General features: G+C 39.5%; 1 protein-coding gene across 2 annotated transcripts in view; it reads left to right on the forward strand.

The window, feature by feature from the left end:
* The window catches only part of bicd2a (BICD cargo adaptor 2a), a 48,447-nt gene that overhangs the window by 22,420 nt on the left and 6,924 nt on the right, over positions 1-19,103 (forward strand). The window contains exons 6-9 of one of the 2 annotated variants that reach the window (XM_087265621.1): positions 2,376-2,633; positions 2,734-3,501; positions 5,261-5,412; positions 17,063-17,288. In XM_087265621.1, coding sequence (XP_087121747.1) covers positions 2,376-2,633; positions 2,734-3,501; positions 5,261-5,412; positions 17,063-17,288 — 1,404 coding nt within the window. Of the gene's footprint in view, positions 1-2,375; positions 2,634-2,733; positions 3,502-5,260; positions 5,413-17,062; positions 18,590-19,103 lie in introns of those variants that run through there. The other variant, XM_087265620.1, reaches the window with a different exon arrangement.

A 19,103-nucleotide genomic window follows, 5' to 3' on the forward strand; every position in this document is an offset into this window, starting at 1 on the left:
CGTCCATCCATCCATCCAATTCACTCAAATAATTGTCTAACAAACACTTACATGACAGCTATCAATAGCATAAACAAAATAAATAAAAAAAACTAAAGTGCATCTTTAGTGTTAAGGTTTTGTGTTCTGTCTTGATAAACATCCAGGGTTAATATAAATCAAAATACTGAGAAAATCACCTTTAAAATTGTCTAAATTGACCTCTTATGAATGACACATTACTGTTTAAAATTTACACAAGAGATAGTGGAAGACTGATTTTTGGCATAAAATTAAAATCAATATTTTGTATTTTCGTAAAAAATTCTAGGGTTAACAAATTTGAAATGCTGATAAGATATTTTAATAGTTTATATAGATAAAGAGATTTACATTTTTATGATTTGGAAAATATTAATGGTGATTTTCTAAATTAATCTCTTCTGCAATGCATATTACTAAATACAAATTAAAAGAAAGAGAATGGAAGATAATATTTAATTTATGTGTAGAATTATCCATTTGTATAAACAGTCATTTTTGGCTATTCCTAAAAATTATTTGTGCAATGTAATGTAATGTATATTTATATAGCGCATGTATCGTGTATGGCCGTACACCCAAAGCTCTTCACAATCATGAGGAGGGTCTCCACACCACCACCAGTGTGCAGCTCCACTTTTTTGATTCGACGGCTGCCACAGGACAACAGCGCCAGGGCTTCACCACACACCAGCTATAAGTAGAGTGGAGAGACAGTGATAAAGCCAGTTTAGTGGATGGGGATGATTGGGAGGCCATGATAGTTAAGGGCCGATGGAAGGAGTTTGGCCTGGACACCAGGGTTACACCCCTATACCTTACCAAAAATGCCATGGGATTAATAATAAGCACAGAGAGTCAGGACCTCGGTTTAACGTCCCATCTGAAAGACGTCGCCGACTGACAGTATAGAGTCCCCTTTACTACACTGGGGTATTAGGACTCACACAGACCACAAGTTAAATGTCCCCTTCTCTCCTCACTAACACCATTTCCAACAGCAACCTAGCTTTCCCATGTGCTCTCCCATCCAGAGACCGACCAGGCTCAGCCCTGCTTAGCTTCAGTGAGTAACCGGTGTTGGGCTGCAGGGTGATATGACTAGTTTCATCATCCATGGTCACATATTTAATATCCATATTTTAGTACTTCTTCCACAGATTCTTCCTTTAGCGGTCTTTGCTTATAAAGCTGCTTTTGCTGTAAATAAATAACATAATGTGTTTTTATATCACACTAACTCAACTTATATTAGCAAACAATGATTAAACCGCTAACCGCCGCCACTGGATTGAGCCAAAACTGCATAATAGTTGAGGTTTTTAAGTCAACAGGCAGATTTTTGAGTCATGTCAGTGCATGTCCACACACATCACACCACTGCTCGTTTCAGCAAGTCCTGTAATTAACGCTCAGAGCTTCTGAAGGAGCTTCTGCTTGTTCTGGATTATAAATGTGGGACACTGCAGATCTCACTGAGAGTAAAAGAGCCTGGAGAATGAGACTGATAATGCAGTAATGCAAAACTGACTGCTAAAATAATAATAATAAGGGCATAGAACTAGCATGGACAGAGGAGACATGTGCCTACCAATATCCACGATTATTGACATGTCGATTATTGATTATTGAAATTAAATCCATAGACTGTAAAACATATGAGCGTAGTATCTGTGACGTCACCCATAGGTTTCTAAAGAACGCAAAAGAAGCTACAAGTAGGCGTGGCCAACTGTCACCATTTTGTTCGCGCGTCATCGCACCAACCAGGCGATCCAAACAAGGGCAAAGAGGCGGGGCTACAGACACCTGCTGGCATTTTGAATTTCGTTTGGTATAATTTTTATTTTAATTCTAATGTATTCTTTGTTGATCAGTTATCTAGAAAATAAACAAGACGAACAAACATTTAAGGTGAAGTCAAGTACCCCAGGGTCTGCAGCCAAAACACTAAATGGTCAGTTAAATACAATTAAAATATAAATAAAACAAAAGTTTCGAATAATGTGTTGTGTTTGCTGTATGATCGAAAAAAAACCAAGAGAAGCATATTTAAATCTACAAGGTAGTTAAAAGTTTGCACAACCAAGAATTGATCATATCTCCCTGCGCGACCCACCGATATTTAAACCTCACGTAGCCTACTTTTTGATTCCCTGACCCGCGTATGAACGCCTGCACCAGCGCATATAACCGAGGTCTGCGCATAGTTTTATGCATCCCCAGCAACAATATCGCATATTTTCCCTATATGGTGCTGCCCTTGTGGTCTCTGTGTAACCTGAAGCGTGAATGTTGTGTTGGCTAAAGTGTGCGTGTTGTGTTAGCTGAAGTGTGCGTTGTTGTTGTTTCAGGTGGAGCGGGAGAAGGTGACTCTTCTGTCCACGCTGCAGGAGTCTCAGAAGCAGCTGGAGCAGGCCAACGGAGCTCTCTCTGAGGAACATGAGAAGGTCGGACGGCTCACCGAAAACCTCAACGCCATCCGAAAACTCCAGGCCAACAAAGAGCGACAGTCCGCCCTGGATAACGAGAAGGAGCGCGACAGCCATGAGGACAGCGAATACTACGAGGTGGACATCAACGGCCCCGAGATCCTCCAGTGCAAGTACAAGGTGTGCGAATTGCTATTGTTTTCTTTAAAGATGTGTTGTGCCGTGTTTTCTTCACTGAAAAATAATATGAGCATGTTAAAATGGTGTTTTAAAACCACAGGTCGCCGTTTCTGAAGCGAGTCAACTAAAGGAGGAGCTCAAAACACTCAAGGCGGAGCATTCGGCCTGTCAGTCGCAGTATCAGGAGGAGCGGGCGCAGCTGGAGAGCCAGGTCGCATCTTTAAACGCACAGCTCACGTCTCTGGAGCGCAGCAGCCGGTCCGAGCGTGAGCAGCTAGCACGACTAGAGAAAGAGCTCCGACAGGCTAGCGAAGTAGCAGGGGAGTCGCAGGGCAGCCTTAACATCGCGCAAGATGAGCTAGCCACCTTTAGCGAGGAGCTAGCCAATCTGTATCACCACGTCTGCATGTGTAACAACGAAACTCCCAACCGTATCATGCTGGATTACTACCGTGAAGGTAAATCTGGTGTGAACGGGACGCAGACCAACGGTTGGTGCAGCCCTGATGGTCGCGGCCGGCGTTCTCCAATCCTGCTAACCCGCGGGCTGTTTCCTACCGCCGAATCTAGTGATGGCACCTCATCTCCCATCTCATCCATCCCATCCCCGGTGGCCGATCCACGCAAGGAGCCCATGAACATCTACAACCTAGTGGCCATCATCCGCGACCAGATCCGGCACCTTCAGCTGGCCGTAGACCGCACCACGGAGCTCTCCCGCCAGCGCATGGCCTCTCTGGAGCTGGGCCTCGGGGCTGACCGTGAGCAGGAGGCCAGCGTGGAGGAAATCCTCAAACTCAAATCTCTGCTCAGCACCAAGAGGGAGCAGATCGCCACGCTCAGAACCGTCCTGAAGGCAAACAAGCAAGTGAGCGTCAAGCATTTCATCTTTATTTCTGTAGTGCTTTTTACAATTTCAAGTGTTCACACTTAGCTGATGATTGATTATAAATCGTGTCTGGCATGCTGTCCTGGGAGAGAGCCCTGAGCTCATATGGTCCTCGAGCACGGGGCTCCCTCCCTTTTAAAGGGCGAGAGGGGAGTTTGAGCTCAGGTAGGTCTCAAGAACTCCCCTGCTCCCCAGCTATGAGATTTGGCTGACTAAGTTGGTCTATGATGCCACTTTGGATTAGTCAATTTGCTTATATTGTATGTCTTTGGACCGTGGGAGGAAACCGGAGTACCCGGTGGAAACCCACGTGAGCACAGGGAAACATGCAGACTCCACAAAGAAACGAAAGCTGGCCTGGTAAGGGCTCGAACCAGTGGCGTTCTTGCTGCGAGGCAACAGTGCTAACCACTGAGCCACCATACTGCCCTATCAGGAGAAGGGGGAGGGGTAGGGGTGGATTCTTCAAGACGAAGATGACTGAAGTGAAACGCTCTGGTTATTTATAGTGAGTTAGTATTCGTCTGATTGGCGCAATACGAGTAGTTGATGGGGACCAGCCGTGATCAATCATAAGCATGTAATCCTCTCGAGATTAGTTTATAAATAAACCGCACATACATTGCGTCAAAGTAGCTTAACATTGATGAAGTTCTTGTAAATTGTAACCGTACCAAATCAAGCAAGCCAGTGGCGACAAACAAACTTCATCGATTGACGAAAGTGAATGAAAAACTCAAGACAAACCAGGCTCTGGCCAAACATTTTGTGCAGAGCTGCAGTCCAGGCACTGGAGGCTTTTGGTCGATGGACGTCCGTTGTGGAAAAGCTCACGATTTAATAATCCCTATTCCCTATATTCTCTGTGTAGTGTTTTTTCCCATGATTCTCTCTCCAGCTTCCAGACACTCTCTCTTGAAATTGAAAGTGAAAGTAAAAGACATTCGCGCATTATCTGTATTTTGGTTCATGTCTCCCCTTGTGGCTATTAAAGGAACTGCAGCCATCGTGCTTGTCTGAAGCAACCACAGTTGGAATAAACAGCCATGATTAGATGGTTATTTAATTCATCTTTATTTCTGTAGCACTTATTACAATGTAGATTGCGTCAAAGCAGCTTAGCATAGAAGTTCTAGTAAATTGAAACTGTACCCCAAAACAAGCAAGCCAATGACGACAAGTAAAATTCACCGATTGATGAAAGTGAAGAAAAAAAAACCTCGAGAAAAGCCAGTCTTGTGCAGATTCTTGTGTCGATGGTCGTCCGTTGTGGAAAAGCTAACGATTTAATAATCCCTGTTCCCTATATTCCAGCTCTGTGTAGTATTTTTCCCATGATTCTCTCTCCAGCTAACAGACCCTCTCTCCTGAAGGTTAAAGTGAAAGGCATGCGCGCATCATCTGTATTTAGGTTCATGTCTCCCCTGTGGCTATTGAAGGAACTGCAGCCATCGTGGTTGTCTGAAACTACCACAGTTTCAATAAACAGCCACGATTAGAAGTTCTAGTAAATTGAATGTGTACCAAACTATGCAAGCCAGTGACTGCAAACAAACTTTACCAATTGACAAAAGTTTAGGTAGAATAAAAAGTATTTTGGTTTGTTTCCCCCTTGTGGCTATTAAAGGAACTGCAGCCATTGTGGTTGTCTGAAACAACCAGTTCAAATAAACAACCACGTGTGTGTGTGTTTGTGTTTGTTCATGTCAATGTGTGTGTGTAAATATGTTTGTTTCAGACTGCTGAAGTGGCTCTGGCCAACCTAAAGAGCAAATATGAGAATGAAAAGGCGATGGTGACCGAAACCATGATGAAGCTTCGCAACGAGCTCAAAGCGCTGAAGGAGGACGCAGCCACGTTCTCTTCACTCAGAGCAATGTTTGCTACCCGGTACGAGACACACACACAAACACACCTGCATCAAAACACAACGCAACACTCGCCATTATGATGAATATCACATCAGCAATGAAAATAATTCCACGGTTTATTCACCCTCAAAGCATCCTGGGTGTCGAATCCAGTCTGAGCTATATTAAAAAAATGATCTGCTTTTCCAGCTCTGCAATAGCAGTGGTTTATTAGCAGTCCAAAACAATCCAGTAATGCACATTCATCTATAATAAAAAGTCCTTCGCTGAATAAAGTGTCAATAAAGGACTTTTTTAGCAAATCCATGATAAATAAACAAAAAAAAGAAAGTAAAAAATGTTCTTCAGAGCAAATCTGATATCTTTTATTTTCCAAAATTGCACTTAGGAAAATGCTTACAAGCTTAATATCAGGGGTGTCAAAGTCATTTTAGCTCAGGGACCACATGGAGTAAAATCTGTTCACACAAGTGGGCCGGACTGGAAAAATCTTGGTGTTTGTAACTTAATGGCATGATTGGGCATGAGTTTTAGGAGGTTATCTTTCGTTTGCGTGCATCTGGGAGTCTCTATGCATATAGGGGAGACTCGGGATGTCTGCAGACCTATATCAGGGTGTCTCATTCAACACTTTAAAGGGCCATGAAACCCCCTCGTTTCAGCAGGGTGTTTTCACACCTCCACTTTGGAAAAAGTCAGAAAAGTGGGTGTGTCCAGCTCTGTTTAGGGGGGAGTGTCGGAGGAACTAAAGTGGGATGGTGTGGGAGTGTCTATTTGGGCACGCGCGAGTTTCAGAGTCAAAATACACACCCACAGCGGACAATGTGACTGTGTTTACATGGACATCTGTAGTCGAATTATTTGCCAAATTATTAAAAGTTGGACTTTAACTGCAGTTTGGCTCTTTCATTCAGGGAATTCATTCATGCCTCTCGCGACAAACGAGATATTTGATTCGAGGAACTGCTGCAAGCGTGTATTTTTCATGCAATGTTTGATACCGCACGGCGAATGAGAGAGAAAAAAACTCTGCATTTCCCGGAAACTTAGATGCACACGACAGGTAGCATCAGAAAGCCGCGTGTGTTATTCCGGTCACAAAATGCGGTGCTAACATTTCTGCACTCAGTGCAATAGTAACTTAATTCGATACGAACAAACTGAATAAACAAAGAGCACTGGTCGCTCACTTACCAAATCTGTAGAGACAGGACAATCACCAGCAACTAGAGCCGCGTCTTTATGGAGAGAATACTACAAGCGAATTCAGATTTCAGCGTTTGCAGATGAGAACAGCTCTCAGGTAAACAATAATCCTCCTTAGACACGTAAGTTATTGCTGTCGAGCGTCGCGTACACTGTTAATCCACACGTGAGACTGAGCTCTCACAGAGAGAAAATGAAAACAAAACTTCACTGCAGCAAACTATAAAAGCAACACTTCACGCTTGTTTTGCCAACACAACGTGGCGTCTTTGTGGCGTAAACACTGTGACACTAATGAATATTAATGAAGTTCCACAATAGAGCGCGCTGATTGGTTTGAACCAAGCTTTACTCATGCATTAATGCAGCACACTGTAAGACGTAATAAGACTCACTCTGGCACAGACGTCCAGTCTGCACGCTGGAATACACGCTATTATGTCATGACCGTGACGCAGCTTCAAAAATTCGTTTCAAACAGGAAGTACGAATTTGCTTGAAATAACGCAAAACAACCAATTTACGCTTTTTAGTGAAATATAGGTGTCCTAATAGTGTTTTTAGCAGTGTGGGACACATATACCACTGCCAACAGCTCAACACATGTGTTTTGGTGTTTCGTGACCCTTTAAGGGTGCTTTCACACCTGACTCATTCAGTTGGGATGAATCGCACTAGAGTTGGTTTTCCCTTTTGGTGCGGTTGGTTTGGGCGGATGTGAATGCAGCAATCGTACTCGAGTGCGCACCGAAAGCGGACCACAAAAGCGTACCGAGACCTGCTTGAAGAAGTGGTCTCGGTATGCTTTCAAACAAACCCTGCAGCGGTTTGTTTGTGATGACTGCAAAAAGTACTGCGCCTTTTTGGATTAATCCAGCTGCCATAGGCCGATGCGCTGTGCATTATGGGATGTGTAGGAAAAATATTTGTTGATAACACTTTACCAACAGAGAGAGAGAGAGAGAGGAAAACATTAGCTGATGGATCGTTGGTGATAGTTCCAGAAGATGAGCATGTCGCAGTTTAGCTAAATGAATTCACGCCTCCTTCTGAAGTGACGAGTGACGCACCTTCGCCATTTGAGATGCATTAAAACATTGTTTTCCAGCCGCAGCCGTGCTGCATTCTTGAAGTGATGCATACAAACTCGCGGGAGTTCATTGGCATTTTCCAGCATGTGAATTCTGACCAACAGTTTAGGAAATGCGTTCGACAACATCTGGCCAATGAGCGATGTGGAATTTGTCACATGACTGCATTTTGGTTCTTTTCAACTAGTTCGGACCAAAGCAAGCAGTGTGGTGTGAAATCAACCAAATGAAGCGAACCACAGATGTAAAAGCACCCTAAGTGAGGTTGCATAGTTTATTTGACTCCTGAAACCCGGCATCTTTTAGCTTTCACCAACGCATCAATATCAGGCGTCACATCCTGAATGCCGGCCAACTTTAGGATGAGATTCAAGTGCTTGAGCATGAGCGTTCATTTATTCATGCTGATTACAGAGAAAACAGAGATATGTGGTTCCAAACATTGTGGCTAATTTGTACAATCTAATACGTTATGCTTATCCACCAATGACGGTTGGGTTTAGGGGTGTGGTTGGGTGCCACCTACTTTTTAAAGTGGTGCATTTTCATACGACTGAACTTGTACGAATTAACTGACCAATCGTAAAATAGTTGCGTTTCCTCGTGAGATCACCTCAGTGTGGTATGGCAGGCTGTAGATGTCTTCTCTGAAATTAATAGTTTGCTATTGCGCCATCCCAATTGGAACAACAGTTTCTTTTAATTAATATTTGCAACTCAGTTTCAAGCTTCACAGAATCATCCCGCCGGCTGCATTAAACCCATTTGTGGGCCTCATCCGGCAAGTGGGCACTATGTTTGATATTAAGAAATGTAACTGGTTTCTTAGGAAGATTTCCAAACGATGAACTCTAATAACAAAAGTAAAACAAAAGCATACACATAAACCTCAACTGGCTGCTCAGCCGAACAAAAAATGTACAGATATATATAAAAAAGCAACACCAAAGGCCCAAAGTATCACGTTTCTTTGCTTTAACAGCATGCCATGTTTAACACACCAGCTGTTTATGCGACGTCTGTTGATGAACAGGTTGAGTCGAGTGAGATGTTTTAGGTTGATGGTCTACCTGATGAACTCTCATGACTCTGGGTGATGTTGCGGGCCTGTAAATCCAGTGTCTTAGCTGCAGAAATGTGTCACAGTAAATCTACAGCTAATTCTTGCTAAATGGAGTGTAATCCGTCGCACCATATGGTGCAGAATCATGTGAACCCGTCAATGCCTGCTCTCAGCATCAGCGACGGAGCATCTGCATCCACATGGGCTGTGATAGTGTGGAAGGTGTTGTTTTTAACGCAGTTGATGCTGAATTTGATGATATGCTTTGACTGTGTGATGCAGACGACTAGTAGTAGAATGAATTGAGCCATAAATCAAGAAGTGTGTATGAGTTCCTTCTTTTATTTTTCTTTATTGGTAAAAGATACCACAAAGCAGGAGTGCTGATCTTTTCTGAGAAGTTTTGTTTGAACATAAGAGTTTTTTCTGAAAGTAGTTGCAGGACAACAGTGGGGTTTTATCTGAGTGAATCAGCTGTTTGAATGAATCAGTTTAATGAATCAAATCAAATGAATGAACCATTAAATGACTGATTGAAATGATGATTCACTGAACTGCCACAACATTCTGGTGCTTTTGATTTCATACTTTAATGTTTAAACATTCATAATATTATTTGACATGTTATAATATTATTATGCAATAATTAAATATTGTTAAATTATAAAATAATATTATTTATGCATTTATTTCATTATTCGTGCAGTTGCAGTAAGTGTATAAATATATCTAAATACATTCTAAATTAGTTTGGTCCCGAGTCTAGACTTTAGGGTCATTGTGTTAAAGGAATTTTTTTTTATTAAAACAACTATCATGTCAATATGGAGACAAAATCTCAGGAATATTTCCAGTAGCTTGTTGAATCTGTGCTGAGAAGGATTAAGGCAGTTCCGAGGGCGAAAGGGGGTCCAACCCGGTGCTAGCAAGGTGTACCTAATAAAGTGGCCGGTGAGTGTGTGTGTGTATATATTTTGAAAAATTTCTCAGTGAATATAGGTATTATATTTTGCTGAATTCAAACAAAACAGATTTATTAAACAGATATTTTTATTAAAATAATTCTTTAGCCACCAAAAAAAAATTCTTAAAAAATGTAAAGATAATACATTTAAATTATTGTGAAATATTGTAAAATTGATGTAAACTACAAATTTTCAGATATTTTTGTTTCTCGTGATTTCACCCCCCCAAAAAAAAACAAACTAAATAATATAGGGTGTCTTCTGAAAGTGAAAACTCCCAAACTGGCGACATCTGGTCCTCCCTCAAGCGTAAACGCCTCTAAAGAGCTTGTCTGCTGCGTCTACATGTCACGACTTGTGGAAAACACCAGTGAAAACCCTTCATTTAATGATCCATTAATCAACATGATCCACTAATTGCAGTTTGGTGTAAAAATTAAAGGCACAGTTCACCCAGAAATAACATTTGACACTATTTATTCACCCTTGAGTGGTTACAATTCACAGCTGACTTCCATTGTAGGATCAAAAAATACTGTGAAAGTCAATAGCTGTCTTTTCCAGCATTCTTCAGTGTGTCTTCATCCGTCTTCAAAAGAAGAAAGAAACTCAATCAGGTTTGAAAAATGGGTAAATGATGACAGAATCTTCAATTTTGGGTGAACTATCCCTTTAATCCTCACCACAAACATGTAACAGTCCTAAAATGAGCTTAGTCTTCATCTTTCTACATGCTGTTAATCAGCAAACGCAGATGAGACGACTCCTCTTTTTACAGCTCCGTAATAGTGAGTTTCCCACCCGCAGCTGTGTTCTCCAGCTAATGCGGCCTCCGGCTTTTGTATCGGCCTTTTAATATGCTAATAAGACTGAGGGACGGGGCCTGAGATCTCTTTCCCACACTCAGACATCTCTGCTTGCTCATAATGCGCTACAAAACCACAAGACAAAGAGGGAAGTTATGTTTTGCATATGTAAATGGAGACTATTTTAGGACTGTTAAAGGGACAGTTCACCCAAAATAAGACATGTACTCATCCTCTGCTCGTCTTAAACCTGTAGTGTGCACTAGGCATTACACACTTCAGTCTAAAATAATCATTGATAACATTTCATAGTGAGATGTATTTACATTCGTCTTCTGTTATAAAAGTCACATTACACGACTCAGCCAAATAGACAAGTGCACTTCCTCATGAAAATTTAAGTATGTGAGCGCCTAGAGCATTTAAGCCTAGAGCGCCGTCTGCTGTTAAACACTTGCCTAGAGCACCGTCTGCTGTTAAACACTAGCCTAGAGCGCCGTCTGCTGTTAAACACTAGCCTAGAGCGCCGTCTGCTGTTAAACACTAGCCTAGAGCGTTGTCTGCTGTTAAACATTAGCCTAGAGCGCCGTCTGCTGTTAAACACTAGCCTAGAGCGCCGTCTGCTGTTAAAGACTAGCCTAGAGCGCCGTCTGCTGTTAAACACTAGCCTAGAGCATCATCTGCTGTTAAACACTAGCCTAGAGCGCCGTCTGCTGTTAAACACTAGCCTAGTGCACCACCTGCTGTTAAAAACTAGACTAGACAGCCGTCTGCTATAAAAACTAGCTGAGCGCCGTCTCCTGTTGAACTAGTATAGAGTGCTGTCTGCTGCTTTAAACTAGCCTAGAGCGCCATCTACTGCTTTAAACTAGCCTAGAGCGCCGGCTGCTGTTAAACACTAGCCTAGAGCGCCATCTGCTGTATAAAAAATAGCCCAGCACGCCATTTGCTGTTTAAAAACTAGCCTAGAGCGCCATCTGCTGTTTAAAAAATAGCCTAGAGCACCATCTGCTGTTTAAAAATAGCCTAGAGCGCCATCTGCTGTTTAAAAAAATAGCCCAGAGCACCATCTGCTCTTTAAAAACTAATCTAGAGCGTCATCTGCTGTTTATAAACTAGCCTAGAGCGTCATCTGCTGTTCAAATCTAGCCTAGAGCGTCATCTGCTGTTTAAAATCTAGCCTAGAGCGTCATCTGCTGTTTAAAATCAAAATCTAGCCTAGAGCGTCATCTGCTGTTTAAAATCTAGCCTAGAGCGTCATCTGCTGTTTAAAAACTAGCCTAGAGCGCCATCTGCTGTTTAAAAACTAGCCTAGAGCTTCATCTGCTGTTTAAAAACTAGCCTAGAGCGTCATCTGCTGTTTAAAAACGAGCCTAGAGCGCCATATGCTCTTTAAAAACTAGCCTAGAGGGCCATCTGCTCTTTAAAAACTAGCATAGAGCGCCATCTGCTCTTTAAAAACTAGCCTAGAGCGCCATCTGCTCTTTAAAAAGTAGCCTAGAGCGCCATCTGCTCTTTAAAAACAAGCCTAGAGCATCATCTGCTGTTTAAAAACTAGCTTAGAGCGTCATTTGCTGCTTAAAAACTAGCCTAGAGCGCCATCTGCTCTTTAAAAACTAGCCTAGAGCGCCATCTGCTGTTTAAAAAAATAGGCTAGAGCACCATCTGCTGTTTAAAAACTAGCCTAGAGCACCATCTGCTCTTTAAAAACTAGCCTAGAGCATCATTTACTGTTAAAAACTAGCCTAGAGCGTCATCTGCTGTTAAAAACTAGCCTAGAGTGTTGTTTGCTCTTCAGAATCTTCATCATAGCTCTAATCATTACAGGTTTTCTGAGAAGCAGCTAAAGTGAATGCATGTCGAGCTGTATTTCACAATAACACCTACTTCACACGCACGCAAGTACACACACACGTACACACACACACACACACACACACACACACACACACACACACACACACTCACACACACACACACTCACTCACTCATCGAGCCGCAGATGGTTCTCCAGCAGAACTTTGCCCTCCGCATTGAGAGCGATGTTTCCCAGGGGCCGTTCGCTAATGAAGCTGCACTGATTCTATTGTGCGCGCCGTGTCTTTTTCCCCCTCAAAGCTTAATCTCAGACGTGCCGGTTCATTTGTTCACACTAAGGCCTTCAGCTTCAGAGGTCAGAGGTCATGCAGAGAGAAAGTGAGAAACTCTACGCAAGCATTGATGCACACAGGACACGTGAGGCCCTGATTACTGCAACTCTTCATGATTTGATTCTGTTTTGAACTTAATTTATTAAGTTATTTTGACTGAATTGGATCGATATTTAATTTAGTTCAAGTTCATTTGTATAGTGATTTCACAATTATTATTGTTTCAAAGTAGCTTTACAGAAGATGCACATAACTGCATTACAGTCAAAATCAGAGATGTGAAGCTTATTAGTTACTATAACTTTATTAGTTACTATTACTTTAACTAGTAACTAATAGCTCCTAACAGTTATTTATTATACATAACTTTAACTATTAAATGCTATTAGTTACTAGTTAATAAAAACAAAAACAAAGGAACTGTCATTTATTTGTTTATCTTCTCTTGTAAGACTGACTCTACTACTAGAATATGAAAGCATATCAGTAGCTAATTAATTTTAAAATGCAATATGCAAATTTGCAATGCATTATGTAAATTGTGCAATGCGTTTCAATATTTACAGTTTCATTATCCATGATGGTGCAAAATAAAAATTTCATTATATATTTAAACACTCATTTTGCTACCATTTTTGTCAAATTGGGTAATACATTTTAAATTTAATTTCGCAACTTATAAAGCATTACAATTAAAACTGTAAGTTGTAAATGGCAAATGTAAATGATATAGTTACATTTTTTTACTTATTTGTTTTTTAAATGTGGTATCACTTTATTTTGGTGGTTCCTTTAACACATTTTGTTGGCTTTAAGTTGCATTGCATCTACAGGCCAGCCAACTAATTCTCATTAGATTATAAGTAGACTGTCAGGCAGGGGTTCGGGTTAGTGTAAGTTGACACGTATTTGTAAAGTTTCTTATAGTCAGTTAAATGTCTGTTGAAGGAGCAGTATCAGCAGATATAAAAAGACAGTCTACTAATACTCAAATGGACCTTCAAAAAAAGTGTTATATCAAATGCTAATTTAAACATAGAAATACATTAAAGTTTTACATATTACATTTCAATATTAATTTAGCCACTGATATGCTTCCATGCTATGGAAGCTGATCAGTAGCAAAAATTAATTTTAAAATGTAATATGCAGTATTTAAAATGGCAATTTATTTTTATACTTACATTTGCTTTCTCCATGACAAAAAGAAAATTAAATAATATATTTAGACAGTCATATTGTGACCATTTTTGCTTTCACATTGAGTCAAATATTACATTAAAGCCTTACATTTTCAATTTAATTTTGAAAATCAAAAGCATTACAATTAGGATGTAATGCACATATTAAAAATGTGATTTGAAAAGACAAATATGAATTAAATCATTTAATTTTCATAAAAAATTTTCATTTAAATCATTCAATTTTTAGTAAACTGTGCACGTGTGTCTTGGAAAATGTAAATGTGATTTGCATAGCATTGCCATTTTGCTTCCATGTATGTGTGCACGCACGCTTCTAAATGCATTTTCCAGTTCACACAGATTGTTGTAACGTGGACCTCTGCAAAACTCTCACGCCTGGTCATCTGTGATGTACTCCTGAATCACAGCCTTTCGGAGATGATCGGTTGTGTGTTTAGTGGGGATCGTAAACTTCTCACTGTTTGTTTTGCAGTGATTCTTAAATACAGGGTGGTGTTTGGCGTGTGCTAGCATGCTCTGTGCTTTCAGATGTTCAGTTTTACCACAGTTTAATCAAGGTGTGACTCACTTTAATTACTCTGTCTGTTGTAGCATGCTGGAATACTTTAATGATTATTATTTATCACTCGTGAACATGGAGATCTGCTCAAACAGCACTGAGGGCTTTTATTATTATTATTATTAACGAACGAATGAAGGAAGAAAGAAAACCGGGTGTGGATTCTCCACCCTAAAACATTTGTTTACCCTCCGGCTGTCCCAGACTGTATTCTCAGGAACACAAATGGAGATTTTAAGAATATAAGCAATTGCATGTAATACAAGTAGGTGCAGAGTTTTGGTTGCTAAAGACATTTCAGCATGAATCGTGCTCATTTTTATTTTCATCTGACACTGCAGAGTTTAGTTTTTCTGCAATATATGAAAATTAATATAATAAATCCATTGGGAGAGAATTAATCATTGTAGAATTAATTAAATCATTGCTCAATTAGTGCACATTTTTAATTATTTTAGCTGTGGTTTTGTCGGAGGGAAAGCTTCTAAAATGTGAGTGTTCATTAATGTTTAATTATTTTTTTATTATTCAACTCAAACCATATAAATTGAACCATTTCACTTTAGTTGTCATTGGTCACACTGTTTTTATTATTAATTCTGTTAAAGTATATAAGTTCGTCATTTTATTTTAGCATTTATCTTAATTGTTAATGCTATGTGCTTTATTTATTTCCTAAATTCAGGGTTCATACAGATGCTAGAAATCCTTAACAAATACTAGCATTTTATTCGATTTTCAAGGTTTAAAAACTGCTTAGATTAAAAAAAAATGGCTTGAAAATGCAATGTTGTTGCTATTTGTACTATACAGTTTCCTCTAAAAACAATATGGAAATGTTCAAATAAATTAATTTAATAATTTAAATTAATGTCATTTTCTAGATTCAACATTTGGCATTCACTGGCTCAGTTTAAGTAAACAGCATTTAGAGATTTTCAGTGTTGATAAAGGGCTTGGGGCAAACACTGCAACAACTATCATCCTGAGTATAGTCTGTCCATCTATACACTGAGAAATATAGGTACAAGAGCTGTCACTGGGGTGGTACCTTGTCGAAAGGTTTATATTTGTACATAAAGGGTATATATTGGTGCCTCAAAGGTATAAATTAGTTTCTACACATTTTTAAGAGTTACTCTTTTGTACTTCTTAGGTATTAATATGTACTCTTGAGGTATTATTAAGGACCCTCGATGTACAAATATAGACCTTTCAAAAAGGTACCACCCCAGTGACAGCTCTTGTACCTTTATTTCTGAGAGTGCAGTGAAGTATACAATTATATAGGAAATAGCATCTGATATAAAGTGATAAAGAAGTACTTTTATGATTGTAAATACAGTGCTCAGCATAGATAAGTTCAGCCCGTCATAAATCTACAATACTATATTTGTGCATATACATTAGATTAGTCAGTGCTGAAGCCAAATCTGGAGCTCATCTATTAGAATAACCTTTGATAATGCTCCCAAAACTAGTGCAGCCAAATGTATCTTATAGAAATTGAAAATAAAAAAAGAGGAAAAATCAAGAAAAACAAGAAAAAAAATTTGTTTTTTTTGTTAGTTTTTTTTTTTTTTGCAATATTGTGCTTGAATTTAATTGTATTATCTATTGATTTCTAAATATGTTTAGTGACCTAAATATTATTTTATTAAACAAATCTGTTTTATAAATCTGTTTTGTTTAAATGCACCAAAAAAGTGCCTATATTCACTAAAAAATGCATCAAAATATTCAACTTCAATATGAGATGTACTCAATTATGCTGAGCAGTGCATGTAATTTACCACAGATTTAAAGTGCTGTAAAGTGCTTAAATCTGAGCATGGAAAAGGTGTAAGAACCCTGTAAATTAAGAGGGGTCACATTTATAAAATGTGTGCAGAAACCTTCCTATAAGTGAGCATATGCCAGAATTGATGCATTTATTAAGGATTATGGCTCATATGATGATTTAAAGTGGTTCACAATAAATTAATATTTATTAATTTAAATCAATTAAATAGGTTTCCTGGGAGTTCACTTACAGCTGTGGACATTCTCCTGTCAAATTTTTTTAATATATATATCAAAACCTTTGCGTAACAAGAGGACCTTAATAAGGGCATGTATTCTGCTCTTTTTTACAGGATGTAAAGTGCGTCTCTACTTCTAGAGTGTGTGTTTCAGATCAAAATAGCACACAGATGATGTTCTCCAGCTCTCTGAAACTGACCCTTTTAGGCTTTGATTCTGGTTGGGGTGTTTTGGGTGACTGTCGCTTTAAATTAAAATGAGATTGTGCAGAAGAGGGCGGAGCCACAAATGCCTGTGTGTCAGCATAGTGGCAGATTCAAAAACAAGACTAACGTCGTATGCTAATGAGGGAGAGATGTGCACTAGTGGGCGGGGCTTTCCCCTTCTGACAACACATACAAAAGGAGAATGTCAATCAAAGTGTTTCTGCAGACTGATTTGATCAAGTCTTATGATAAACAATACAATTAATTCATGTTTATCATTAGAAGCTGCATATATTCACACACTTATAAAAGTGCACTGCTGTAAATAAAATATAATGCAGACCTTCTTTTTAATTATAAAAGGAGGCTGAGTTTTTTTTCTTCTGTGTCTGTTAGTTGTGACGAATACGTGACTCAACTGGACGAGATGCAGAGACAGCTAGCAGCAGCGGAGGACGAGAAGAAGACGCTTAACTCTCTGCTACGGATGGCCATCCAGCAGAAGCTAGCGCTCACGCAGCGCCTGGAGGATCTGGAGTTTGATCACGAGCAAATACGCCGGCCTGGAGCCAACGGGCGCACCAGAAACACCGCGCCGCGCATCAAATCCAGCCAAACGCACGTAAGTCGCAGTGACAGCAACGGCCACACAGTGGCGCCAGTGGTTTTCTGCAGCGAGAAATACAAGATCTACTGCGACTGAACCGGTGTACAAAGCTCCGCTCGTGCAAACCTGCTTGCTCTATGCTAACCCATATGATGTGTCCATGTGTTAGCGTGCTCGTAGCCAGGTGCATGTTTTTAGCGCTAGCCGAAGGCAGAATGGTGTACATGTAGTCTCATAGGGTTGTGTTTCCGCACTCGAATTGCACAATTTCTATTTTCGACATGCTAAAGAGAGCCAGCTACTGACCTTATTCTGCAATGCTGAAGTGCGCAAACTTTCCATTCAGTTTCCTATTGGAGAAATGACTAGGAATAATAAACGGTCAAACTGCTCGCTCAACAAACAAGTGTGTTTGAGTATCGCAAAAAAAGCTGATTAATATAATCAAACAATATCAGTTTGAGACATCAAGCAGCAGAACAAGCTGTGTTAATGTCTAGAAATCAAGGGAAGTGAATATCAGCTGACGTTTCGATTCAACTGCAGTGCCAGCTCATATGTGAAGAATAAGGTCTGTAGGCTCGAGTTGTGCGGTTTCTCTTCTGTCCATCTCTCTCTCCTGCCTCTGAAATCAGCAGCCCGTCCGATCAGGTAATCAGGTTTACAGGCCCAAGTAAACCGCATATGCAAACCTCCTCCTGCCTTGTTGACATGCAGGAAAAGTCGTTAAATTGTGCCATTTTTGTTGTAATCGAGCACCGTGTCCTAACGATACATGACGTAATGCTGTAACATGCGATAAGAGGTGTCTTTTCCGCTTTTGTGTCAATCTCAATGCACAGAGTCAGTTTTAGAAACTAATTTGACATCGCAGCTGAAATTAAAGCATAAGCTACTATGATAACGATGACTTCTGGTACTGATTATGTACGTAAAGTAAGGGATAATGTTGATCCAGCCGGTTGTTATCACAGAAAAGAGCTAGAACGGTTTATATATACAATTGAAATCAATTATTCGCCCTCCTGTGAATTTATTTTCCTTTCAAATATTTCCCAAATGATGTTGCACAGATTCAGGAGTTGTTCACAGTATTTCCTATAATATTTGTTCTTCTGGAGAAAGTCTTATTTGTTTTATTTCGACTAGAATAAAATCAGTTTTTATTATTTTTAAAGCCATTTTAAGGTCAATATTATTCGCCCCTTCAGCAATATTAGTGTTGGATTGTCTCCAGAACAAACCACTGTTATACAATGGCTTGCCTAATTCCCCGATCTTAACCTTATTAAGCTAGCGAAGCCTTTAAATGTCACTTTAAGCTGTATAGAAGTGTCTTGAAGAATATCTAGTCTTATAATATGTGCTGTCATCATGGCAAAGAGAAAAGAAATCAGTTAGAAATGAGTTATTAACTCTTATGATTAGAAATGTGTTGACAAATCTCTCCATTAAATAGAACTTAAGGGGAAATATAAATAATTAAAATTTAATAGGAGGGCGAATAGTTCACAGTATATAACAACTAACTGGATATATATATATATATATATATATATATATATATATATATATATATATATATATATATATATATATATATATATATATATATATATAGTCACGATGATTGATAGAAGCTGGATAAGTAGTATTATTACACCTTGGAAAGTCATGATTGTCCAATCAGAATTAAGACGTCCACAGAATTGTGTAGCAAATTTAATAACATGTTATATTAATAATAAATGTAAACGTAAACATCATCCACTCGGTATGCACTTGTAATAAACCCGTCCATATTCTGCGCATCTGATTGGCTCTGCTGTT

Source organism: Danio rerio, chromosome 8, assembly GCF_052040795.2.
Source record: "Danio rerio strain M-AB ecotype USA chromosome 8, GRCz13ab, whole genome shotgun sequence".
Taxonomy (NCBI): Eukaryota; Metazoa; Chordata; class Actinopteri; order Cypriniformes; family Danionidae; genus Danio; species Danio rerio.